Below are 26,346 nucleotides of genomic sequence, written 5' to 3' on the forward strand. Positions count from 1 at the left end.
TGGCCCTGACTCCGCTCCCTGCCAGCTCAACTCTCTCACCAGGCATGGTGGGGACAGCTGGGTTCCCTGGGCTTGCCTCTCGCAGGTCCCTCTCAGCTTTCCAGTCTCCATCCGCTCAGCCTCAGTGTTCCCTGTCTGGGAAGTCGGAGTTGGGAAACATGAGAGCTCCTTTTGTGTTAGGAAACTGAGGAATTATGTGGTCCAGAGATGTCATCAGATATCAGCTGATGAGGCTGCCTATAGCACAGCATTGCACACTCTGAAGTTGTACCCAGGCACTGCACGAGGGCTGTGGTTGATTACAAATGTCTGCCACGCATGGGTGTAATTGATTAGCAATGTCTGCTATGAGTATGGCTTTATGAATGCCAGGAATTGCCATCCATGATCTGGTCCAACTTTTATCAGGGCTCTATCCATCTATCTATCTATCTATTTACCTGGAGAGAGAGAGAGAGAGAGATCTGTCATCTAGTGCAATACTTCCCCAGGCATAGACTTGTGGGATATGGCCACGAGATGGGGCCTAAACACAGAACAAGACACACCTGACTCCTATTAGTGAAAAAGCTATTCCCTTTACAATCCTCTTCCTCTCAAGGAGGAAGCTGGCATTTGGCCCTGGGATTCCTTCAACAGCTTCCTAGCTGCTTCTCTTTTCCCCTTTAAGCGACAACAGATTTTCAGCAGGCCATGAATATCAACACGATTTTGTTGCATTGTACTTACTTTGTACAGCTACCTTTTATTTATAGTGAAAATCGTTTTCATTTACAGAGTAATATATTTTTCTTTAAATAAATGTATTTTAACAAAAAGTGAATTGACTTCAAGAAAAAATATTAATAATCACAAAGATAGTACACACAGATCATTAAAAGATACAGATGTATAGATACTAAGATCACAAATGACTAACACTTAAAAAATGTAACCCTCCCAAGACGTGGGAGCCTCCTGGAGCAGGCAAATACAATTTCCCTTTGGGGGATAAGGAAGCTGACTTGCAGAGAGGTTTAGTAGGTTGCCCAGGACACGCAGCAAAGGTGTGGAGCTCCTTGTGGTCTGGAACATGCAGGACCCTATGGCACGAGGTGAGACTGTCCTGTGAATAAGTTCTTTTCAAGGCACAGACCCAAGACTCAGAAAACCTCAAGAAAGGGGAACTTATTTTGGATACAAAGGCAACAGGAATCCCGACCAAATGGTCAGCAGCCCTCTCGGCAGTAGGTATTTTTGTATTGGGAGCCCAAGGTCCTCTGCTCAGTGGCTCAATTCTTGTCTACCTTCTCCAGGTAGCTTAGTCCACAAGCACCTGGTCCCAGGGGACTCCCTCCCTGAGTTCAAATGCCCAAGACAGAGATGATCTGATTGGCTAGTTCAGGCCCAGCCTACCTGATTGGACAGAGCTTTGTGCCAGGCCCCCTCATAGGCTACTGCTCAGCCTATGGGGACATGTGGTCAAGTGCCCAATCAGCTGTGAGCAGGGCCTATAAGTGCAGGTGCAATGCGATCTGCCTGGGGCAGAGGAAAGATAGGTGGAGTGGAGGGGAGTGGAGGGGAGGGGAGTGGAGGGGAGGGGAGGGGAGGGGAGGGGAGGGGAGGGGCACGAGAAGGAAGGGGCCAGTTGTGTGAGACGGGGAAGACTGAGGTGTGCAGATGAGCCCCTTGCAGAAGGGGACTTGCCAGACCTCATAGGCATGGGACTTTGCCTGTCTGTGTGAATGTCAGGCGCAGGGAGCCCAGACCAGGTGCTGCCAGGTAATTCATGTGTCCATCCAAGGTATACAATGGGGTGCTGGGCACTGTGTCCAGGGCAGTGAAAAGATAATGAGACCCTGCCCCGTGGAGCTGCCCTTTTGAGACCAGTGTGCCAACCCCTGCAGAGCTGCACAGGAGACCCCTCCAGTGGAGGGGGGAGTGGGAGGTCCCAGGCCTGGCAGCATCAGGGCCCAGCACTAGGAGTGGCTGCTGCCTGGGCCTCGGACCCCAGGGTTTACTCTCCAGCAGCTTCTCTTGTGGGTCTGTGAAGCCACTGTGGGAAGATGCAGCAGGCGTCTACTTTGTGGGGGGACCTGTGCCCATACTTGGGGCCCAGCATGAAGGATGCAGCAGCCAAGCACTCTGAGGTCTCAGAGATCCCAAGTAACAGGGCCTCTTTCTCCAGTCGCCCTGGGTCCCTGATAGCTTCAACCTCCAGCACTGAGGCTAGAAGTTTCTGGCAGATTAAGGGAGGAAGTGCTTCCCTCCAGGGGAGTTTGTCACCTAAATGAGGGGGAGGGCACAGCAGGCTCAGGGAATAAGCAGGTGTGACAGAGGGGGTGTGCGGGAGCTCTGAGCAGCTCAGAACTGTAGGGACGGTTGCCAAAGGGACTGTCCTCACATGATGCAGGAGGTACAGGTGCCAGATGAGCGGGGCTGATGGCAGCGGGAGCCATGCAAGATTTTTTAACTGGGGAGGAGCATGGCCATGTTTGGGTTATGGAAAGCATGCTCAGGCTGCTCTCTGGAGAGGGAGGGGAGGGGAGGAGGCTGGGGTAGAAAACCCAGGGAAGAGGTGGGGCGAGGAGCCCTGGAGAGCTTCGGGGACTGATGGGGAATAGCTGCAGGGCTGGAGAGGAGCGATGCTTCAGAGACTAAACTCATGGGACTGGGTGACTGAAGAGGGAATTGAGGAGTTACCTCCCCCAGCAACACACACAGTTCCCGGCTCGGGCAGCAGGACCAGGGAGCAGCAATGGAGGTTTGGAAATGGATGGGCCAAGTGTGCAGGGGGTGGGGGCCATCTGGGTGGAGGCATCCAGAGGACTGGACACTGAGTGTCCTCAGCAGTGGACTAGGCTCGGGCACAGAGTCCTCAACAGGCCCCCGCTCAGGCCCGGCACAGAGCAGGCAGCTGCCTGCCCCCCACCCTGGCCATCTGTCTATACCAAGTGACCTGGGTCCTGATCTTGGAGTTCTTGGAGGGACAAGTAGGCATCGGTGTTCAGGGGCAAGCGACAGTTAAGGACCCTGACCTGGCCCTGCCCAGGAGGACTGGCCCAGGGGAAACCAGCCCCCTCCCTGTGGCCAGGGTCAGGGACCTCCTCCCCCGCCTCTCGCAGCACCAGCTTGGGGGGTGGCTGGAAATCCACCAGGTCTGGGACTCCTGGGGTGGGAGGCCTTGGGGGCTGGAGGTCCCAGTCTCTGGGGACTCTCTCCTGCAAGGAAGGGGGCAGCCTCTCTTCACTGGCCCCGCTGCTCCCAAGGGCAGTGTTTGGGGGGCTGGGGCCGCTGAGGAGACTGGGGGAGAAGAGCAGCAGGTCATCCCCAGAGGGGAAGGTGCAGTAGGCATCGTCCTCCCCTGACAGAGGCCACAGGGGATGGGGGGATGACCCTGTGGGCGCCCCGGCCCCACCCTCATCAGGCTCTTCCTCTGCACAGGGGTCGTAAGTAAAGTACACCTGGCAGGCCTCGATCTCCAGGGCATCCGGGAGGCGGAAGAAGAAGTAGCCCTGGTTGGTGAAGCAGCTGGTCAGCGAGCGCTTGCTGCTTAAGGACGTGGGCTCAGGCACCTTGGCCTGCTGCAGGAGCAGCTGCGTCGCCTTGTCACTCTCCAGCACTTCCAGCGGCGAGATCTCAGGTGTCAGGCTGCCAGGGCTGAAGGACGATGAGGGGAAGGGCGAGGAAAGCCACTTCTGGTGGGAGAAAGGCCAGGGGTGGGTAAGTTGGGGCGTCCTTCACCCTCCACCCCTTCCTCTGGACTCTCAACAGCTCCTGACTCCTCATCCTCCTGAAGCAGTTGGTCCAGGGCTTCTCCCTCTAGGAAGTCCTCCCTGACTGTAGCTCTGCACTCCCCCAACCCACCCACTGGCTTGGGGAGCCCTCTGGGCCACCCACCCAGGAAGACTGCCTGACCCACAGCCCAGCACAAGCCTGCCTGGCTCCCAGTCATGCCCAGGAATATTTACTTCCTCAAGAGTGACTGTTTATTGAGTACCTGCAGTGAACCTGACACTGTTCTAGATGCTGGACACAGCAAAGGAGAGAATCCTCAGACTGGCCAGCGGGCACTAGCACAAGTGTATGAATCGATCCACCCGTACCAAAGCAGAAGGGCACTGAAAGCACAGCCTGTTCACCTTACAGATGCCCAGAGAGGGACTTGCCCTGGCCCCGTCATGGACCCAGGGTCCCCGCTTACACTGTGGTGGGAATGTCTCTGGGGGGAGCTGATGGTTTCTTGATTCGCCTCTCCTCTTCAGTTCTCTGCAGCCCCCACCCCCTCTGCCTTCCATCCCCTCCCCACACAGAGAGAGGAAAGTGCCCATCAGAGTACTTCTCAGTTGCTCAGGAATCCAGAGAGCCCTGGCAAGGAGTGGGGAGACCAGGGTTCTAGCCCTGGCCCTGGCACTCACTGACTGTGTGACCCTGGGCAGGCTCCTGCACCTTTCTGGGCCTCAGTTTCCACAACAGTTAGCCAAGTCTCTCCTGACTTCCTCGCGGTCACCCATCAGGTCACCAGGGAGACGTCAGGTAAGCAAATGGAGATGTGAACACCCGAAACAGGGTGAGATACAGACTGCACAGCAGCGTGGGGGACAGCGGGACTTCCCGGTGATGCGGCAGGGCCTCGGGTGGGTGAGTTGGGGGCACTGCCAACCCTCCGTCCCAGGAGCCCTCAGCAGCTGGACTATGGCCCCCTAAGCACAGGGGCCAGGCCCGATGGGCTCCCCAGCACTCTGCCCAGCACAGGGCTGGCGGGTCTCATGGATCTATTTCAGATGAATTAATGAACCAGCAGCGAATGCCCAGTTCTCCTCTCCAGGGGGAGTCCCTAAGGCTGAACCAGCTGCTTCACACACACACACACACACACACTCTCGCATGCATGCACACACATGCACACATCACTCAATTAAATCTGCCCCCTTCCCACAATCAGGAGTTATGTCACAAAAGAAAAGGCCGAGAGGGACAGAAGGGGTAAACTGAGGATGGCAAAGAGGAGCCGCTGGCTGGGCAGAGAGGAAAAAGCATGGGTCGGGGGAGGCTCATGATACCTGGGACTACGGCGGGCTGGGCAGCAGCCGTGAGTGAGCAGCCAGAGAGGCACTGGCCAGGCCTGTGCCCAGCGCCGGAGAGCCAGGCCCACTGCCTCCAGCCAGCCACTTCCCGGGCCTGTCCTCTGCCCACCATGCCTTGAAGGCCACTTCAGGAGAAGCTCGTGCCCCTCACACACACTCCCACACTTGCACGCACATTCCAGGGTCCCCTGGGAAGCGGGGGGTGGGCTTTGTGGCCCCTGTGAGTCCTGGGGTAGAGAGGATAGGGGTAGGTCTCCCACCCAGATGCAGAAGTGGTGCCCGCTTGGCCAGCCCCAACCCCCAGCCACATGGTGCCTTCCTCCTAGTGTGCTCCACACACTAGGCCCAGGCAGGATTCTAGACCCACGGATGCCCTCAGCTGGAAGGGTTTGGACCCTCCCACCTCACAATGTCCTAGGCGCATAAAATCAGGACTTGAAGCTGGAAAGGATCTGAGCACACAGCTAAGCTAGCCCAGCCTCTGACCGGTTCAATGGGGAATCTCTTCCACCATGCTTCTGACACATAGGCAGCCATGGCTTGCTTAAGTACCTTATAGATAGGAATCTTGCTACCTTCAAGGCTGGGGGAAGAATTTTAATGATTTATATTCCTGCACACCAAGAGTACTGCAAGTAATGGCCAGGCGTGGTGGCTCACGCCTGTAATCCCAGCACTTGGGGAGGCCAAGGTGGGTGGATCGCCTGAGGTCAGGAGTTCGAGACCAGCCTGGCCAATGGTGAAACACCATCTCTACTAAAAGCACAAAAATCAGCTGAGCATGGTGGTGTGTGCCTGTAATCCCAGCTACTAGGGAGGCTGAGGCAGGAGAATCGCTTGAACCTGGTAGGCAGAGGTTGCAGTGAGCCGAGATCACATCATTGCACTCCAGCCTGGGCAACAGAGTAAGACTCCATGTCAAAAAAAAAAAAAAAAAATACTGCAACTAAGATATTCTTGTCTTGGGAGTTTTACAAGGAATTCCAGAAGGGGCCCTTGGTCGGCCCTGATAGAGAACTCCAGAGCCAGGGCATGACAGCTCTGGTCCGTCGTGGCTTTCCTCCCCAATACTCCTCTTGACCTCCCTCTGCCCCTACCTCATTGCCACCCCCCAATCTTAGGAGCCTAGAGTGGAACTAGGGTGGTATAAGGTCCCCCACACATCCCCCCTTCACTCTTGAAGCTTCCTGTCTGAAGGGGCATGGGCTGGGGAAGAGGTGACAACTGAATTTGAAACAGAGTTCAGAGCGTTACTGCTCTGTGAGCCGGTACTTGAAAAATGAACAGTGTGGCCAAGGTGGCTCACGCCTGTAATCCCAGCACTTTGGGAGGCTGAGGCAGGTGGATCACCAGGTCAAGAGATCAAGATCATCCTGGCCAAGATGGTGAAACCCTGTCTCTACTAAAAATACAAAAATTAGCTGCGCAGGGTGGCGCATGCCTGTAGTCCCAGCTACTCGGGAGGCTGAGGCAGGAGAATCACTTGAACCTGGGAGGCGGAGGTTGCAGTGAGCCAAGATCGTGCCACTGCACCCCAGCCTGGTGACAAAGTGAGAATCCGTCTCAAAAAAAAGTGAGGTCGGTGTTTTGGGACTCAAAGTGACCAGAAGACTTGTTAGCATCTGAGCTAAGTTACAGAGCCTGCTCAGGAATTTGGGGCGGGGACAGGAGAAGCACGGGGCACATCTGCACAGACCGTAGGGTGGAGAGAGCTTGCACTGACAGGCTCTGTTCGTTCAGCAGACTGGCCACGGTAATACCAGATAGGGTCCTGTTGAACACTTAACTGTGCGCTGGGCCATGTTCTCAGGGCAGGACACATAGTAACACTGTTTGTTTTTCTCCCCATCTAACAGGTGAGGAAACTGGGGCCAGAAAGGCTCCACAGATGGCCCAAAGTCGTGCAACCAGAAAGTGGTGGAGCTGGGATTAGAACCCAGGCAGTCCGGCTCAGACAGAAAGTGCCAGAGCTGGAGAAAAGACCCACGCCCAGCCAGGAGCCTGCTCATTTCAGCGTTTTGTCCCGTCTCAAAAACCACAAAACTAGCTACTCCCCTCCCACCCCCGCATCCCACTCACAGCCCTGCCCTCCTCTGCCTCCGCCCCCCGGCCTCCTACCTGGATATCTCCTCCATGCTCTGAGCTCAGCTGGGAAAAGAACTTCGAGGGGTCTGGGGTGTGACATTTCAGGACCTTCTTCAGCCTGGACAGAGGAGAGGAGAGAAGGAGGGTGAGAATGGGAAGGGCTGTGGCGTCCTCCTGTCAGTGCCACAGCTCCGGATGCAGGGCACAGAGCCACGCCACATTTACTTCTGTATAGATTCTGCCGATACCGACGGAGTGCTCACTGTGGGAGGACATTGTGTTGGGCACTGAGGAGACAAGAATGGCTGGCAAAGGAGGTCCCTGCTCTCAAGAAGCTGACATTCTGATGGGGAGACAGATACAAAGCATGTGTGCAACATCACAGTTCGTTCTGTGGAGACAGAGAGCAGGGTGTTCTCCATCTCATGAGATGGAGACGTGGGGGTCCGTGGGGGCAAATACACACGCCAGAGAGAGGGTCAGGGAGGGAGATGGCCAGAAAAAGTGGAGTGAACCAGGAAGAGGGAGAGGAGAGAGAAGCTTCCTTGTCAGGGCTGCCATGGGTGGTGGTTCAGGTTGTGCAATGCCCAAGGGCATTAGGCTTGGGCAGGGAGCAGGAGAGGTGGTGAGTGAGGCTGAATTCTAGCCCATCTTCTGCTTGCCAAGCTGAGTGCCTGGAAGAAAGAGGCACCATTTTTTAGTTGCACAAAGGTTCCACGTGGCTGGTGGAGGCCCCGTGCAATGGGCAGCCTCTGAAGGGCATTAAACAGGAGAATGACATGGTCAAGAAAGGACAAAGTGCGCAAGAACGACAAGGAGGAGGGCAGTCTGGAGGCCACTGAACCCACGCCTGGGAGAGGACCTCTCACCCTGCAGGGACATGTTTCCCTTGAAAGCCTGCAGGGAGCTGGGGGAGGGGACAGGTGGGTGGAGGAATGCCTGTTTTCTTGGGAGGAAAGGGGAAACGGGCTCCGAACACCGCTAATAACCACTGATCCAGGACGGGGGTCAGGAGAGCAGCACTCCATGAAAAAGAAAAAAACTTTGGGGACTTGAGTGAGTATCCACCAGCTTTGGTATCTGCGGTGGGGTGGGGGGCCTGGAACCACTTCCCCATGGATCCCGAGGGATGGCAACACATCGGCACCCTCCTCTGCCATCCTGACCCTGGTGTGTCGTTACACGCCTGCATGATTATCTGCCTTCCCCTCTGGGCTGTGAGCTGCACGGAGCTGGGGCACAGGCCTATGGCCTGCCACCATTCCCAGCACTCTGAGCTGCACCTGGCATGCAGCTGGTACTCAGTGGGTATGGGAATAAGCCAATGACAGTCAGACCGAGATGGACCGGTGGGGACCCAGACACAGACACGGCCAACATGCACGCGGGCACCCCCAGTCCTGAGAGCAGTGCTCTGAACAGGACCCCAGGGGCGCTCCCTGGAGGGCTGCACTTCCCACCTTCCCCTTGGGCTGGTTCCATAGGTTTCCCCTGTGGGGACCGGACACAGGGAAAAAGCCAGGTTTTGGACAGGGAGGACTCTCTGGAAGGAAGAGGAAGCAGAAGTGTATCAGAGCAGGGGCTGTCCAGAATCTGACCCGGCAAGGTGGCATGTGTGCATGTATGTGTGCGTGTGCATGTGTGTTTGTGTATGTGCATGTGCATGTGTGTACATGTGTGCATGTATGTGTTGAGGGTGGGAGTGTGTGCATGTGTGTTTGTGTGTGTGCATGTGCACGTGTGTACATGTGTGCATGTATGTGTTGGGGTGGGAGTGTGTATGTGTGTGCATGTGATTGTGTGCATGTGCATGCATGTGTGTGTGCACGTGTGTGCGTGTTGGGGTGGGAGTATGTGTAAGTGTGTGTGCATGTGATTGTGTGCATGTGTGTATATGCATGTGTGTGTATGTGCATGCGTGTGCTCATGGGTGTGTGCGTGCATTGTGCTTGTGTGTGCATGTATGCGTGTGTGTGCGCCTGTGTGTATGTGTGTGCTTGTGTGTACATGTGCATGTGTGTGTGCATGTGTGTGTGTGTTGGGGGGTGGAAGCACAAAGGAAGGAGAGGAGCACCTTCTTACCATGGTCCGGTGTTCCTGCAGTTGACCAGCAAGTAGACCAAGATGATGAAGCCACAGGCCCCGCTGAAGCCCACAAGGAGGTGGCTGGGCCAAGGCGGGGTGTCCTTCCCAGGGGCTGCCCAGGGGCGGGAGAAACAGCAAGGAGAGGGGTTAGAAAAGCGCCCCCACTCACCCTGGGTCACTCCAACATCCCAGTCCAGGGCCCTGCCAGGCAGGCCTGCGTCTGGGGTGCTGGGAACAGACAGGGTTCTGCTAAGCCTGTCCTCTCTGGGAAGCCAGATTTGATGCTAAAAAGAAATGACACGGTGGCCTTCCAAGAGCTCCTTCAGCTCCAAACAGATCCCATGGGCCCACCTGGCAAGCCCACAGCCTCCCACTGCCCCCAGGGCAGCCTGGGCTCCACCTGGCTGCACCCCTCCCTCCACCCCCCTCCACGCACCACTTAGAGGACCCCAGGTCTTGCTTGCATTAACTCAGAATGTGATGTGATGAGGGACAGGCTCCCGGGGCCTCGCACGCCTTCCTCCCAGCAGGCCTGCCTCGCTGTCACCTTACCCATTTCACAGATGAGGCCGAGAGGTGAAAGCAGCCGCCCCCAGCCCCGGCAGAAACCGGGCAATTGACATTTCAGGGTGGAGAGAAGTGAAAAGAGCCTTTCTAACCCTCCCCAACTCACAGGGCCCACGGCAAGCCCGGTCCCCTCACTGAATCCTGTTCCTGTCTGAAAACCGGGTCCCCTGCAGGGTCACAACAAGTGAGGGATGGAGCTGACTGCTGCAGCCTCACCCCAGGCAGGGAGAGAACAGAGCAGCTTCTCTCCCAGCCGCCCCCAGGGCCATCCCCAGCCACCCCTCCTGTGGGTAACCCCCCCATACAGGCACCGAGGAATGAGAGCTAAGCAGAACCCTGGCACAGTTAGGGCTTGAGGAATATCTCACTTTATAGTGTTACTACTCAGCTATTTCCTTTTATATAATCCTTTACATCATCATATATTAGTTTATAGAATTAGGGCTTAAAGCATCCCTTTATATAATCCTCTACATATAATCATATAATACTTGATGGTATGAGTGTCTAAAGAATATTTCCCTACATATATACCTATAATTATATCTTAGTTCATAATCGGAGGAATGCCTAGAGTGGACACAGTACAGAGCATGAATTAAGGGAAAACGGTTATACCAGGACAAGAATCCATGGCCCAGGCGGCAGCGTTCAGTATCGTAAAGATACCCGCTGTATGGCAGGCTTGGGGCGAGAGCCAACTCCTCCTGATAAAGGAGTTGTAGGACCTTGCTCCAGTTCTTGTGGAAGGCTGCCCTCAGACCAGCAATCCACCTTGGTGACTGTGAACTTTATCAGCTCTTGCTACTGTGCTGCTTGAAAAGCATCTTCCCATAGAGCCCATTGGAAGCTGCCAGAAGGTGGCAGTAACCTTGACTGCTCTGTCACTGCTATGTGACTTAAAGCATCCTCCTATAAATCTTCTTAGAAGTAGTTTTCCCATAGATAGAAGTATTGCACACTGCACCCTCTTCACTGTGCACAGCCCACCTTCAAGCCTCGGTGACCTAATGGGGGTGGACCCCTTAATGCATATGGCCCTTGCCTTCATGGGAACAGGCCCCTTGCTACACACTGTCCACCTCCTGGCCTAGGTGACCTAATGGGGGTGGACCCCATGTTTTATTGCTCACGACCCTATCACTATCCTTATAGATGATTTCACTCACTGCCCTGCCCCCTAACCTATACACAATAAACACTCACGCTTCTGGACATTCAGGGCCTCGCCTGACTGCACATATAGGTGGCATGGCCCCCGAGCCCAGCTGCATTTTCCTTGTACTTCTGTGTCCTGTCTCTTTATTTCTCAGATCCTGCGCCTCAGCACAGCATAAGGCTCACCCCACGACCCTGTGGGGCCCTCAGCCCTACACCTCCTGCCTGAGCGCCCTCCCACCCTTGCTGCCCACCAGTACCTGCAGGCCTCGTCCTGAAGGTCAGGGGCTGGCTCCAGGGGCTCCAGGTGGTGTGCTTGCCTCGTAGAGGCCTAATCCGCACCTGAAGCTCATAGTGGGTGTCTGGGGTGAGCGTGTCCAGGAACATCCATTCCTGCTGTTGCTTGAGGGTCAGCAGGGGGGCCTCCTGGGGCAGAGACAGGACTGTCAGTGCCCACCTCACCTCCCATGGCAGGTCCAGGAGGCTGAGCACCGCAGCACCCTCCTCGCCCCCTGCCAGCTGTACCCCACTCCCTTCCCACCCAAAAGCCCCCTCACTACCCAGCTGCTGGAGCTTCAAACCCCAAGTTCATCCCCTAAAGCCCAAGCCGTCAAGCTGATCAGCTGGTTCCACCCCTAGAACCCGGTTCCACCCCCAGGGCCTGGTTCCACCCCCAGAACTGGGTTCCACCCCCAGAACTGGGTTCCACCCCCAGGGTCCGGTTCCACCCCCAGAACCTGGTTCTACCCCCAGAGCCATTCCAGAACCATCTATTTCTCTCCCCCCCGTACCCACCCAGGCCTGAGCTGCCTCCCTCTCCCACGCCTGCATCTGCTCTCTGATTCCCACCCATGCCCCGTTGCAGTCTGTTCTCCAGAGGACCAGAAAGCAGGGCATCTCCACGCAGCCCTCCCACCCTGGGTCGCTCCCCAGACACACAGCTCCATCCTGCCTTTGCGGGGCAGGTCCTTGTGTTTGCAAAACTCTCCCCAGATCTTTGCAGGTCAGCTCTTCTGGATCCCCAGGTGTCAGAGAGTCCTTCCCTGGTCGCCCAAGTCTGAAATGGCCTGTGCCCGTCACTGTCAAATACCTTGCCCCATTTGGTTTTCCTGATGGAACTTGTCACTACCCCATACAGTCACTGTCCCAGAGCCTGTTGATGAGTCTGCTGCCTGCCTGCCTGCCCCGCCCCAGCGTGAGATTCCTGAGAGTAGAAGTTTGCTAAGTTCACTCTCCACCCCTCCCCATCATCCAGCGCATAGTAGGTGCTCAGCAAATATTTGTTGAGTGAGCAATTGAGTGAATAAAGACGTGAGTATACGGTAAATGAATAAGCAACAGATCCGCGTGGACCTGGAGCAGGTGGGCTTTGACGCACAGAGGGTGGTTCCCGGGCCTCTGAAAGCCCACAGGGCTGGGCAGCTGCCTGCCTCCTGGGTGTCTGAATCTTTCCCTGGAGTCAGCCTGGAACCTGCTGCCAGCCGGATCCCCAGGACTAAGGGGGCTAGATGAGGAGGACGTGGAAGGAGGGGAGGCCGCCCCAGGCAGGGCAGAAGAGCACAGGGCTGGACTGTCACTCACCGTCGTCCACCTGAGGCTGATGGGATCTTGCCGAAATGACAAAGGGACAGGACATGGACCAGGACAGGAAGGAGGAATCAGAGCAGCTGGGGACTGGGCCACATTCTCACCTCCCAGGTGCAGCCTGGGGACAGCATCCGGGCCTCCGACTCCAGTTTTCTTTCAAAGTAGTGGGAGGCTTGGGAGATTTCCCAGCTTATGTTGCAATCATGGGTCCCCATGTAGACGACTTGGAGGGAGATGGGGGCCATCAGGCGAACTGGAGACAAGAGTGGGGAAGGAAGAGCAGCCAGGCATGACCTCCACCTCGCGCCTGGCACCTGCCACTCCCCTCTCCTAGCATGTCCTACCACTCCCATGCCCAGAGCCCCGGGGCCCACTCCCTCCCTGCCTCCAGGACCCTCTCAATGGTCCCCTACAGAGAAGCCCTCCCTGAGCACCCCGACTCGGCATCCCCTTTGCCTGCTGAATCTCTATGCACGGTGCTCATTCATTATCACCTGCCCTATGAAATCGACGCTTTGGTTTCTTTATTCACTTTCTGTCTCCCCCAGCAGACTGTGAGCTCCTTGAGGGCAGGGACTTGGTTGTCTGCTGTGTCCTTGGCGCCTGGAATATTATCTGGTATTTAATTCAGTATCTGCTGAATGAATGGCTCACGGCAGCTTTTCTCTGCACTTAGAAGTGACCTGAGAGCTGGCCGGGCGCGGTGGCTCAAGCCTGTAATCCCAGCACTTTGGGAGGCCGAGGCGGGTGGATCACGAGGTCAAGAGATCGAGACCATCCTGGTCAACATGGTGAAACCCCGTCTCTACTAAAAATACAAAAAAAATTGGCTGGGCATGGTGGCGCGTGCCTGTAATCCCAGCTACTCAGGAGGCTGAGGCAGGAGAATTGCCTGAACCCAGGAGGCGGAGGTTGCGGTGAGCCGAGATCGCGCCATTGCACTCCAGCCTGGGAAAAAAGAGTGAAACTCGTCTCAAAAAAAAAAAAAAAAAAAAAAAAAAAAGAAGTGACCTGAGAGCTTTACATGGATCATCTCACTTTTTTGAAATGTGATGATTATAGCACTGTGTGATTCTGAAGTTAAGTGAGCCTCAGTTGCTATACTTCTGAGACTCTGTAGAACCACATAAGTGACAAGCAGACGTTGAGTGCTGACTACATGGTAAGCAGTTTCTGTTGTCTTGTTTCAAAAATGCCTTATGAGCCTGTGGGGTAGGTGACTCCGATTCTCCCCAAAACTCAGGCTCAGGCAGGTCCGACGGTCTGCCAGTCAGATTGCATCCAGTTCAGGCCTGACTCTCTTTCTACCCCACTGCTTCCCTGGATATGGCCCCCAAGGCCAGCAGGCAGGCACTCGGGCATTCAACAAACCTTGCCAAAGCACTGTCCTGATGAGACCTAGTGCTGGGTGCCTGGCAAGGAGACACAGGGGTGGCAGAGACTCTGCCCTCAGGGTGCTTACAGCCCAGTGAAAGAGACAGACCTACAACCAGGCAGACAGTCCCTGAAAGAGGATGTACAAAGAGCTAGGGGAGTCTAGGAAGGCCTCCTGGAAGAAGTGGCTCTCGACTAAGCCTCGAAGCATGAGTGGGAATTTTCCAGGTGTAAGAGCCTTCCAGGCAGTGGGACTGGCATGTGCAAGGGCTCAGAGGCATGGGTAGGCAAGGTGGGTGTGGAGAGCAGGCCTTTAGTTGTGGCAGAAATATAGGCCACAAGCGGAGGAGTACCAGGGAGGAGGCCCAGGGCTGGAGCCTAAGAGGCCTTGAATGCCAGAGTAAGGAGCCAGGACTTCATCCCGAGAACAGTGGGCAGTGAGGTGATCAGATGTAGGTGTGGAAGCTTCAGGGGAGAGAGGCTGGAGCAGGGAGGATCCCAGAGGAGGCGCGGGGAAAGGGGGGCCCAGCCCTGCCCCAGCCCCACCCTGGCTTCCTCACTCACAGTTCTCAAAGGGTTCGAAGTCCTGAGTGGTCATCATCCTCCATCGCGCCCCTTCACGGCACATCACCCTCAGGTTGACGATGTCCGCTGAGGTCAGTTTCTGAGACTGCAGGGGAAGGAGAGCAGGGGTGAAGCTTCTGGCAGCTGGGGGTGGGGGAATGGGGAGGCCACCAGGATGACCAGGGGAGGACGGGAGCTTCTCCACATGCCCCATCACCCAAGGCAGTCGTTTTCTATAAAATGCTATATATAGCAACTATTTTTGGCTTTACAGGCCACGTGGTCTCTGTCACAATGACTCAACTCTACCACTGTAGTGTGAAGCAGACACAGACAACATCTAAATGAACAGCAGGGCTGTGTTCCAATAAAACTTTATTTACAAACACAGGCAGTGGGCTGGATGTAACCCATGGGTCAAGGTAGTTCAAAGCCTGATCTAAAATGATCAGGTTAGGTCTTGAGCTACCTCGAGAGGTACCTCAAACTATCTTGAGAGGGAGTGAGCTCCCTGTCACAGGAGGCATGCAAGCTGGTAAGCCACCACGAAGGTACAGGTCTGGAATAGTACCTGTTTAACATTTTTTAGTGTGAAAGGCCCTCTCCTGCCCCACCTCTCCCCATCCCTACCCTTTGAATTTTCTGGAAGAAAACAGGCAGGTATTGAGCATCTCCTGTGAGCAGGCACTGCTCAGATGCCCCAGCCCCTCAAGCACACAGCATCCATCCCATGGTGTGGGTGGGAAGCCTGAGGCTTGGGCTGGTCAAGGGACCTGCCTGAGGTCATGCACTGGACAGCAGGGAAGCCCAGGTTTAAACCCAGGCCCTCTGTGTCCTGCAGCACGGCTGCGTCTCCGAGTCCTGGCCCGACACGCCTGACAGAGGGCTGCCGAGTGAGCGGCTTAGGGGAGGTCTAGTGCAGGATTCATCGAGCACGCAGGCCTGGCTGTGCCTCCAGGATCGGATCGGGCGCCAGAAGCAGGGAAGACGCCAGACAGTGGGCGCCTCCTGCCCCTCCGAGCCTGCAGAGGCAGGGGGGATCTTCCCAGAGCCTGAGAGTGCAGGGACGCCTGAGTCCACAGCCACATCTGGACCCAGGGCCTGGATCTGAGAAGCATAGGCCTGTTAGGATCTGAGTCCAGGATGCCGATTTCAGGGCCAGGACCGTGGGCACAGTCCCTGTGACCTGTGTAAGACCCACAATGAGCAAACCTTGAACCTGGTCATTAGAATTCCCCAAACTGGCCAGTTCCTCTCCACCCCATAGATCCTGTCCTAGCCTTCTTATAGCTGCTCTGGGGGCTAGATTTTCCCAGATAATATAGTCTCATCATTATTATTCCTATTATCATTGTTGTAAAAATACTGCCAATCATGCATTCTCCTGGGCACTCACACGGTGCCAGGCGCTCTTTAGAGCACTTTACATATATTATCTCATTTAATTCTCTCAACAGCCTTGGGCACAGGCACTGTTACTATTTCCATCCTATAGCTGAGAAGACTGAAGCACAGAGAGGCTTAGGGACTTGCCTGAGATCACACAGCTAAGAAATAGTGGAGCCAGGATCAGAAACCAGGCCACCTACAGAGCTCCCTGCCCGGACACAGCATCGGGTTCCAGAGGCTGTGAGTTTATCAGCTCCACTGTGGGACTCCATCTCCACACTCTCCTGCCCCTCGGGAATACATATAACCCGATGGTGGTGGAAGATGTGGTCCGGGTGTCCTGAGTGGTCATCATCCTCTATCACGCCCCCTCACGGCATATCACCCTCAGGTTGACGATGTCTTTGCTGGGAAGATGCCCCCTGCTTCCGCAGGCTCAGAGGTGTCTGCTCCCACGGTCTGGCCTCTTCCCTGCTTCTGGCGCCCGATCCGATCCTGGAGGCACAGCCGGGGCTGCATGCTCCATGGATCCAGTGCAAGTTGGGGACAAGAGGGACCCCCGCCCCTTCCAAAGTAGCTAGGAGCTCCCCTGGTGCAGCTACAGCCGCCCAAGCCTGGACCCAGGCGTCTCTGTGCTCTCGGAGTCCCCAAGAGGACCCTCGCTGCCCCCACAGGCTTGGGGGTATCTGCTCCTAATCCAATCTCAGAGCAAGGCCAAGCCCAGGTGCTGCCACAGCCAGGCCAGACATGCCCAAGCTCGGGGCAGCAGTGACTCACTGGCCCCGGCTGCCTCGGCCCCCTCTGTCCCCTGGACTTTGAGGAGCCAAGGGAGCACCGGGGACAGCTTGGCACTGGCCTGCAGGTGCCCTTGGCCAGAGCAGCCTGGGCAGAAGGGGGCGGGTCCCTGGTGAGGTCCCACCTTCAGGCTGGGGAGGTCCTAAACAACAAAGCCTTTGTTGGGCCTTGACTCAAGCAAGTAGGTACCATTATAATGCCCATTCTACAGAAGGCGAAATTGGGGCACAGGGACTGCCCAGTGTCACCCAGCTGAATGAGGTGAAGTCAGGGCTGGAGCATCTAGCTCCCAAGTCTGCAGCCTTCGCCCCCACACTGCGCTGAGCAGCCAAGACTCCAGGACGAGCAGGTGTGGTCATTATTAGTTACCGGGGGCCATCTTACTTGATAAGGAACACAAGTGTCATAGGGCCCACAAAGCGCAGGGAAGACAGCGGGAGAAGAGGCAGAGTGGCGGATGCCTCACAGAAGGTTTCCTCGGCCCTGGGGCAGCCCTGAGGCCACACCTTGGGGTGTCACGTGTTTTTCTCCACCTCCTCCTCCACACTGGGCGTGCTGCTTGGCCTCAGCCGGCCATTGGGCCCCAGCTCCTCCCCTGCATCGGGCCCACCCCGAGACTGCAGCCTGGAGCTGGGAGGCCGCCCTCTCCCTGCACCCTCTCCCTGGGCGGGCTACTCACATCCGGGGGTCCGAGGATGAGGTTGCAGGCACGGGATGCCTGGCTCACAGGGAGCAGCTCACAGGTTTGGTTCCACCGCCTTTCAAGGCAAAAGCACCTCCTTAGAAGAACAGGAAGGACCCACAGAGCTGGCCCAAGCGATCTTCTCAGATCTCTCTGCTGCCAGGGTGGCTCCAGGCAGCAAGGCCCGGCTGGGGCCCCTTTGCCAACCTCCATGAGGGCACCTCCTCCTCCTCTGACTCCCGGTATTCCTCCCGCACAGGCACCTGTCCTGCCCCTCACCCCAGCCTGGTCCCACGGCACCTGCAGTCATCTGGAAACAAACCAGGTCAGCACAGGAGGTCCTCTCCACCCGGAGCCCTCCAAAGCTCCCTGAGGCTCAGGTCCTTAATTGGGCCTTCAGAGCCCTTTGGAATCACCACTCACCCAGAAGCCAGGACCCCCACCCGCCCTGGCCATCCGTCTCCCTTCCCATTTTCCCCACCCCACACCCCATGGGATCCACCTGGGCCTGGCCCCCTCTCTGTGGCCTTCCTCTTCTCCCTGACCCCATCAAGCCTACCTGGGGTCAGTCCCTCACTCACCGGCCACCTGGATGTTTACATCAGAGTGATATCTGTCCCCCAGCCCCCAGGCACCCCAGCCACTCCCAGGTTCCCTGTCCCCACGGCTGCCCACAGGGTCTCTCAAAATCTGAGATTACCAAAAATGCCTAGGGACCCCTGTTTCTCCCCACTTCCTCTCCGCTTGCCTCTAGAGTGGAGCCCAGCCTTGGCATAGCAGGCTTGTAGCTCAGCATCCCCAAACTTCCCTGTCTAGCTCATCCCCAGCCCCTCCACTGCAGCCTGGACTCCACCCAGGTACTAGAAGTCAAAATAGCTGACTCCCAAAATCTGTTAAACGATCCCTTAATTCCACGCCTGGGTCCCACCTCCTGTGATTCGAAGTGTCTGTGGGTCCTATTAATCCAAGATTCTGTAAATGCGGACTCCTTAGAGTCCGACGCATAGGATCCAGACTATAAGCTCCCACCATCCCAAGATTCTGCAGTGCAGCCAGGAGGACACGCTCACCGTTTGTCTGGCCTGGCCTGGACTTGGCAGGAGGTGTCCTGCAGAGCCTCGGCTTGGCTCCAGACACAGGAGATGTTGGCTCTCGAGTTGTAGAAGCATGTGAGCTGGGAAGTGCCTGTTGGGCAAGAGGTCGTGTGAGTGCTGACTGCAGTGCCCATGCCCCGCCGAGGCACGCCCACTGCCCCTGCACCTGGCCCCCACGTCGGCCGGAGGAGGAGGCGGGTAACTCTGACTAGCGGATAATGAACTTGTGGGCCCACTTTAGAGAAGAGGAAATGGAGCCCCAGAGCCTGCAAGTTCCCATAGCAAGCTAAGGCAGGCAGGGACAGAAAGCAGCATGTGCCTGTGGCTTGGAGAGGCGTGTGTGTGTGTGTGTGCGTGCGCGCATGCATGCGTGTGTGCATTCGGGCACACGTGTCAGGGTGGGGGTCCAGGACAGAGGGTGAGGCAGGAGGCAGCCCCATCACCTCTGCCTCCTTTCCTTCTGGGGAGAGGCTTTAGCAGGGCCTTAGCCACCTCCCCTAGGGAACGCACAGCTGTCCAGATGCCAGGGTCCTTACCGTTCACTGCTGCGGATGCCCAAGGGGTCGCCAGGGACAGAAGGAGGGCGAGGAGGGGCAGATGCCAGGACAGAGCAGGGGCAGCCATTATATCCACAGGATGGAGCTGAGGAAGGAAGCCCTGGGGGAGAGGAGGGAGAGAGAGCCCACATAAACACACACCCCAGGCCTTGCTGTCCCCAGAGGCAGGCAGGGCTGCCCCCTCAGTATGCGTGGTCTGCATTGCCCTGTGCCAGCCAGCTCAGTCCAGCCCCAGGGCCTTTGTACCTGCTCGTCCCACTGCCCCATGCATGCTCACAGCCTTCCTTCAAGTTTCTGCTCCATTGCCGCCTCCTTCGAGAGGCCTTCCTTGACTAGACTGCGTGAAGAAGCACCCTACTCACCATACCCCCACATTTTCATCATGGCACTATTTATTTGTTGTTTATTGACTGATTTATATTTTCCTCTATCTCTCTTCACAAACACACACAGAGTCACGTAAGCTCACTGAGGACAGGGATTTTTGTGTTTTGTTCATTGCGAGGTCCGCAATTCCTAGAACAGTGCCCAGCACATAGTAGGCACCTGGCAAAAAAAATTCTTGAACAAACAAGTGATGGAATAAAAACAGAGCGAGCTAAAGTCAGCGGGCAGAGGGGCTTCCAGAGGGCTCCAAGCATAGCGACTGCTTCTGCCCCTCGCTCTCCCTCAAGGGAGTTGAGGCAATGGTATGGAGGCATCAGGACGTGAACTTGGAGAAGCAGAAAAGCAGATAAGAGCTCTGACCTGAAGACTGAAGAGCCCTAGAGAACAGGGGAAACTGAGGCACAGAGGGCTGCAGCTGCAGTAGTCTTTATGGAGGACCTTATACACGCTCATACTCCCCTAGGTAGGGGAGCTACCTGGAAGCTCCCTGGAGGCAGAACCAGGTTGGTCACCCAGGTTATTCCCCAGGGAGGAAAGAGACATGAAATCTCTAAGTTTCCCAGAGCCTCTATTACACACTGGCCCCTGGCTGGTGCTTTTTTTTTTCTTTCTCTTTCTGTTTTTTTTTTTATTGAGACGGAGTTTCACTCTTGTTGCCCAGGCTGGAATGCAATGGTGCGATCTCAGCTCACCACAGCCTCCACCTCCCAGGTTCAAGCAATTCTCCTGCCTCAGCCTCCTGAGTAGGTGGGATTACAGGTGCCCGCCACCACCCTGCCTAATTTTGTGCTTTTGGTAGAAACAGGGTTTCTCCATGTTGGTCAGACTGGTCTACAAACTCCGAACCTCAGGAGATCCGTCCGCCTTGGCCTCCCAAAGTGCTGGGATTACAGGTGTGAGCCACCGCAGCCAGTGACCAGTGCTTTTACAGGCATCAGCCCAGGTCACCATCCCTGTTCCTATTCTCTAGGATCTGCACCCAGGACTGCCTGCCGCCATGGCCCTTGGCGCCTGGGGAACCACCTTCCCAGTTCAGCCAAGATGCTGCTCTCCTGCCAAGGAGACTTTCAGAGAGGCCCCTCCCGGGGCCCCCATATTTGAGGTCCAATAAGAAATAGTGTCTGCCAGCGCCTCTTCTCAGGGAACCCCTAGCCCATCGTGGAAGCTCCGTTCAGCACACAGGTGAGGCGACCACCACTGTCGCAGGGGAAACAGCCAACCAAGAAATGTGGCTGCTCCCACCCCCTCCAGGGCTGGGTGCATGGAGGGGAAAGAGAAAGTGACCACTCCGTCAATTCGGGAAGGTGCGGGGACTGCCGCCAGGAGAGTTGGTTGGAGCAGGCAAAGGGGGAGGCAGGGAGATGAGGAGGGCGCTTCCAGGGAAAGACGAGGTGGCCCCAGTCAGAGGGGCGGGGCAGAGGGGAAAGGGGCAGATGAGTCGAGAGCTGGGGAGGAGGTGGCACATCCTTCCCTCCGTCCTGCCCTCCCATCCTGAGAGCTTCCAAGGCCCCTCGGCATTGGGCTTTGTTGCCGCCTGCTCTTCCCTCTCCAGCAGCTCCCACCTCTTCCTCCCCTTCCCTTCTCTCTCAGTCTCTCAATGGCCTCAGCCCTCAACTTCCAAGGGTCTTCCTCCAGCTCAGCCCCAAGCCCCCACGTCTCTCCTGATGGTCTGCAGGACCCCCTCACAGGGGATGCTCCTGGTCCCAGCAAAAACCCAGCTCATCCCCAGCTCTTCTCCTGTCTGACTTTCAGGTCTGGGACAATTGTACCCTTCCTGTTCCAGGGAACCTTTGTCCTTATACCTAGCCAGCCAGGACACTCCATACACAGGAGGACAGTCCAATGACAACTTGCTGTCTCTTCCTCACACTCACCAGGCCAGCCCCGTGCTGTACCAACCTGGGCGATGGCATCACCCCATCGGCCGGCTGTCACCTGCCTTCCCTGAAGCCCAACTACCCGCCTCCCTGCCCAGAAACCTTCAGTGGCCCTGTTGCAACCAAAGCCCAAATTCCCGCTTTCGAGGCTTTCTGGGACCGGGACGAGATCAGCGAACCCTTCCAGGCTCTGCCCTCACAGAAGCAGGGGTGTGTGCCCAAGCAGAAGCACACATGCACTGCACCTACCCGCCTGCAAAAGCCAGTAGCCCCAGTTGGCCAGGAGACCAACGCTTGTCCTCCAAAGGTCCTTCCCAAGTCTATCCTTTCCCCAGGTCCCCTACAGAACCTACCATCCTTCAAACCCATTTCAAACAGCCCTTCATGCCTTTTTCCACAAAGCCCTCCCTGATTTCCACAATGGAGGGTGAGGTCTTGCTCCTCTGAGCGTCTTGTTCCTTTCTCCAGGCTGGCAGCAGCAGGGCAGCATTGGCCAGGGGTTGGTCCAGCAGGGCACTTGCTCCAGGGACTGCTGGGCACAGGGCCTGGCACACAGTTGGTGCTCAATAAATGCAGTAAAATGAATGCGTGTGGTCAGAGGCCTCAGTACTGCAAAAAAAAAAGCAGAGCGCTTTGGGTGGGCCTGGGTTGTCTCACAGCTTACGTCGTAGCCAGCATGGAGCAGGGACACGCGCCCTGGCCCCGACAGCCATGGGTTCCATCTCCTAAGGCAGATGTCACAGGAATGAGAGTCAGAGGCCCACACATTGTCAGAGCTGCAAAGGCTCTCTGAGCAATCCCAGTCCCTTGTTCTACCTTTGGGGACACTGAGGTCCAGAAGTGGAACAGACTTGCTAACGGTCACATCAGGAGCCCAGCACAGAGCTGGGATCAGAACCCACCTGCACGCTGCTTGCCAACCCCTTCACCACACCAAAACCATCGGCTGACAGGTTGCTGTATGCCAGACTCCACTTATATCTCTTTAAATGCTGCAATAAGGGCCTCTGGTGGTGAGACTCCTATTATCTCCATTTTCCAACGTGGAAACTGAGGCACACAGAGGTGAAGTACATTGCCTAAGGTCATGTAGCGGATAAGATGCCCTCCCGGAATCTTAGCCGGGGCAGACTGCCCAGCTCCCAGGCAGGGATCCTCCTCCAGGGAACTCCCCGGACGCGTCTTCCCACCACAACAGCTCACACGACGGTAAACACGCACTGGTAACCTACTAATATTCGTCATACGCACTGATCACTTACTCTGTGCCAGGCCTGGGGCCAAGTGCCTCACATATGCCCAACAGCCTCACATAAGCTGCCCAATGGCTTTATTATCCCATTACACAGATGAGGAAGCTAAGACTCCAAGCCCCTAACTTGCCCAGGATCACATACACAGCAAGAGGCGGAGCAGGTATTCTAGGCTCACTCCTGCCAGACACTGGTCCCAAAGGTAAGGCTGCCACCCTCCCTGCCCTGGGAGTCAGGGCCCAGCAGGGCACAGACAGACCAGCAGGTGCATGTCCTGGGTACCATGGGCTCACCCTGGCCTGGCCCATCGTCTCCATGGGAGCATGACCTCCCCAGAGTGGAGGCTGCTCACCTCTTTCTTGGGATCCCCCAGTAGCAGACGGCACAGGGCAGGGACCCCAAAGAGTGCAGAGCCCAACCAGGGGACTCCCACAGCCCCTGAGAGCCCAACCAGGGGACGGACTCCCACAGCCCCTGTGCCCCTTCATGCTTAATCATGCCAGCCTGGCCCTCGGGCAAGGGCACCACCAGTGTTTTGTGTGGGGGTCTCCCTGGTTGCCCCCAGGTAGGGCCCAGCCTCAGGATGACCCCATACCCAGGACAGGACATTCAGAGAGCCCCAGGGTGGGAGGAAGGTGGCGGGGGACAAAGGGGCACAAGGTCAAAGGAAGATGAGGGGCAAACCACAGGCCCAGCCTAGAGGCAGCCAGGCAGGCAGAGAAAGTGCTTCTGGAATCTGCTTCCCGCTGGCTGGGCTGCAGCCATGCACAGACACAGCAAAGTCCAGGGGAGGACAGTGTGGGGGTGCCAGAGGGGCTCAGGGCTGAGGGGGTGCCTGGCAGTCACTGAGGCTGCACCCTCATTCTGCAAAGGGGAAGCTGAGTCTCAGGGAGGCCAAGGAACCCACTCAAGGCAGCACGGCGAGGAAAAGCCCAGCCTCAGGTGACAGCAAGAGGAGCACAGGGCCTCAAGTCCAGAGCTCCCTCGCCTGGTCCTCAGGCACACCCACAAGTGCCCTGTCTTTCATGACTCGAAACTGGTCACACCCACGGATGCCTGTGTCCTCACCACAACCCTGCAAGGTAGGTCTCGCCCCCCCTCCCAATTTGATCCATGCCAGAACTGAAGCCCAGAACGGAGCGGCTGACCCTACCATCTGATTGCCAGTGAGATGCTGCAGCGGACAGGGACTGGGGCCTGCTCCATCTCTGTCCTGAGCTCTCAGGGGCGGTTCAGCATTTAGCCCCCCAGCAGCCCCATGTGGAGGCTCTAGTATTCCTCCTTTTTGCCAGATGAGAAGACTGAGGCACAGGTCAGCCTCTCGCCCAGGCAAGAAGGGCGTAGAGCTGGGATCTGAACCTGGTCAGATGCAGTCTGGGGCCCCTGCTGCCATCAGGCATACGTGGTGGCTGGAGCAGGGTGGTAAAGCTCGGGAGCCCGTGGTGCATCCCGCTTGACCTCTGAACTCGATGGGGCGCATGTCCTTCCCTCATCCCCTCCGGCCACCTCCACCTGCCACCCCACTGCCCCCATATACTGTGTTTGCCTCTTGCTATTTAACTTCAGGGGTTTTCCCAGCCAGGTGTGGGACCCTGGCTGTGGGGGAAGGAAGGGGACCTTGGGGATAGCTCAGCCCCTCACTCCACACCCCCGTCCCCCGAGGTGCTACAAACACAGTTAAGGGTGGGAGGCTTCGGCACCCAGGAGAGGAGAGAGCATGAGCTTGATGCAGCCCCAAAGATGGGGTCCCATCCCCAATGCCTGGAGATGCTACTGACCTTTCCAGCCATGCAGCCGAGGAAGGGACAAACCCAGACTCAAACTCAGGGCTCTGCCTCCAGCCTGGGGCTCACAGAGGCCACATAGCACACTTCATTTCACAGCTGGCTCTCCAAGGGGACCCTCCCCTCCCCGCCTGCTCCACAAGCCTCCTGATGAGCATTCAACACAGAGATGCCTCTCCCAGTATATGGGCCCCATTCCACAAAGGTCAGGAGAGGCTCCCGCCTGTCCCACCCCATACTCGGCACCCTCTCAGGGCACCCAGGCTATCCACCCACCCCTCCTCCACCTTTCCAGGCTGGGGGCCCAGCACACAGGGTCCAGGGAAGCCCCTTATCCCATAACAGCCCCTAGCCTCCCCTGGGTGGGTTGGGAAGGAGGGGTGACCTGGGACTGGGGACTGGATTTTTCTTCAGCCAGGAGCCCTGAGAGCTGGCCCCACTCCTTCCCCAGGGGAATTCTAAGATAAAGTTGGGGGATGGGAGTTTAGGCAGAAACTGCTGGGTGAACTGAGTCTGAGCTGAAAGTTTCTCTGTGACCTTTACTCCCAGCCCCCTGGCTGGTCCACAGGGGACGGGAGGGAGGAGGGGGCATCACCTGGCTGAGACATGGGGCGGTGGCAGCGCGCGCTCTCCAGTCCTCCCCGCTGCTGGGACCGTGGCCATCTCCCCAGGGCCCTGCTCAGCTCTGGCCCAGGAGAAGGCTGCGGCTAAAGACTAAAAGCCCAGGGCCAGCCCACTTCCTGTGCAGAGAATGGAGGGGCAAGGGCTGGGTGGAGAGGCGGGGAGATGAAGCTTATGAGAAAGCCTGAAACTCCTCAAGCACCCCGGGCCAAGATAAAGATCTGCCTCCTACGCTGGGGGCGGCACACACGAGCGCACGCACACACACACGCACACACAGGCACACACACTCGCTTACTCTCAAATACGGGCCTAGCTGCACACAGAAGCCAAGGGAACCTAGACCCTCCGTGTCTCCCCTCCTATGTCACCCCCACACCAACTCCCACAGACTACCCCACACTTCTGGCACCGCCATCCAGTCACACACATACCACTAACACATAGGCTTCACACAAGCCCGTCCCTCTAGGTGACCCCAGCACCTCACCCTCCTCCCAGACTGCAACACACCATCCTTTGGAGATTCCCTTTTCACCCTGCCTTCCAGGAAGCCCCTTACTCCATTTAGCATTCACAGATGACTGTTTTTTTTTAAATTTTTGATTTCGTGGGTATGTGGTAAATGTCTACATTCATGAGGTATACGAGCTATTTTGATACAGGAATACAATGTGTAATAATCACATCGGGGTAAATGGAGTATCCATCACCTCCAGCATTTATCCTTTCTTTTTGTTACAAACAATCCAATTATGCTTTTAGTTATTTTTAAATGTTCAATAAATTATTGTTGACTAAAGGCACCCTGCTCTGCTGTCAGATACTAGATCTTACTCATTCTAACTCTATTTTTGTATGAGACAAGCATCCTCACTCCCCCTCACCCCCATTGCCCTTCCCATCTCTATGAATTCAACTGTTTTAATTTTTAGCTCCCAAAAATAAGTGAGCACATGCGAAGTTTGTCTTTCTGTGCCTGGCTTGTTTCATTTAATATAATGGCCTCCAGTTTCAAACATGTTGTTGCAAAGATAGGATCTCACTCTTTTTCATGGCTGAATAATACTCCATTGCATATATGTACCACATTTTCTTTATTCAGTCATCTGTTGATGGGTACTAAGGTTGCTTCCAAATCCTGGGTATTGTGGACAGTGCAGGAACAAACATTGAGGTGCAGATGTCTCTTCCAGGCACTAATGTCCTTTCTTCTGGGTGTATGCTCAGCCGTAGGATTGCTGGATCATATGGTAGTTCTATTTTTAGAACTAGGTTCCCTATTCTGGTTCATTGGTCAGTGTGCCTGTTTTTATGCTAGTGCATGCTGTTTTGGTTACTGCAGCTCTGTGATATAATTTGAAGTCAGATAATGTGATTTGTCCAGCTTTGTTCTTTTTGCTTAGAATAGCTTTGGCTAC

At 56.2% G+C, this 26,346-nt stretch overlaps 1 protein-coding gene across 1 annotated transcript; it reads right to left on the bottom strand.

Moving 5' to 3' along the window:
• Nucleotides 1–2,291: 2,291 nt before the first annotated feature.
• IL2RB (interleukin 2 receptor subunit beta) lies at nucleotides 2,292–25,067 on the bottom strand. Its single transcript, XM_032266788.1, has 10 exons — nucleotides 24,900–25,067; nucleotides 18,983–19,103; nucleotides 18,423–18,537; nucleotides 17,350–17,428; nucleotides 14,487–14,592; nucleotides 12,653–12,801; nucleotides 11,222–11,387; nucleotides 9,234–9,348; nucleotides 7,185–7,269; nucleotides 2,292–3,677 (listed from the first exon to the last, which is right to left on the bottom strand). Exons 2-10 carry the CDS (start codon nucleotides 19,068–19,070, stop codon nucleotides 2,925–2,927), a joined length of 1,656 nt encoding a protein of 551 aa, XP_032122679.1. The 5' UTR covers nucleotides 19,071–19,103; nucleotides 24,900–25,067; the 3' UTR covers nucleotides 2,292–2,924.
• Nucleotides 25,068–26,346: the final 1,279 nt, after the last annotated feature.

Source organism: Sapajus apella, unplaced genomic scaffold, assembly GCF_009761245.1.
Source record: "Sapajus apella isolate SASKATOON/1434 unplaced genomic scaffold, GSC_monkey_1.0 scaffold160, whole genome shotgun sequence".
Lineage (NCBI taxonomy): Eukaryota > Metazoa > Chordata > Mammalia > Primates > Cebidae > Sapajus > Sapajus apella.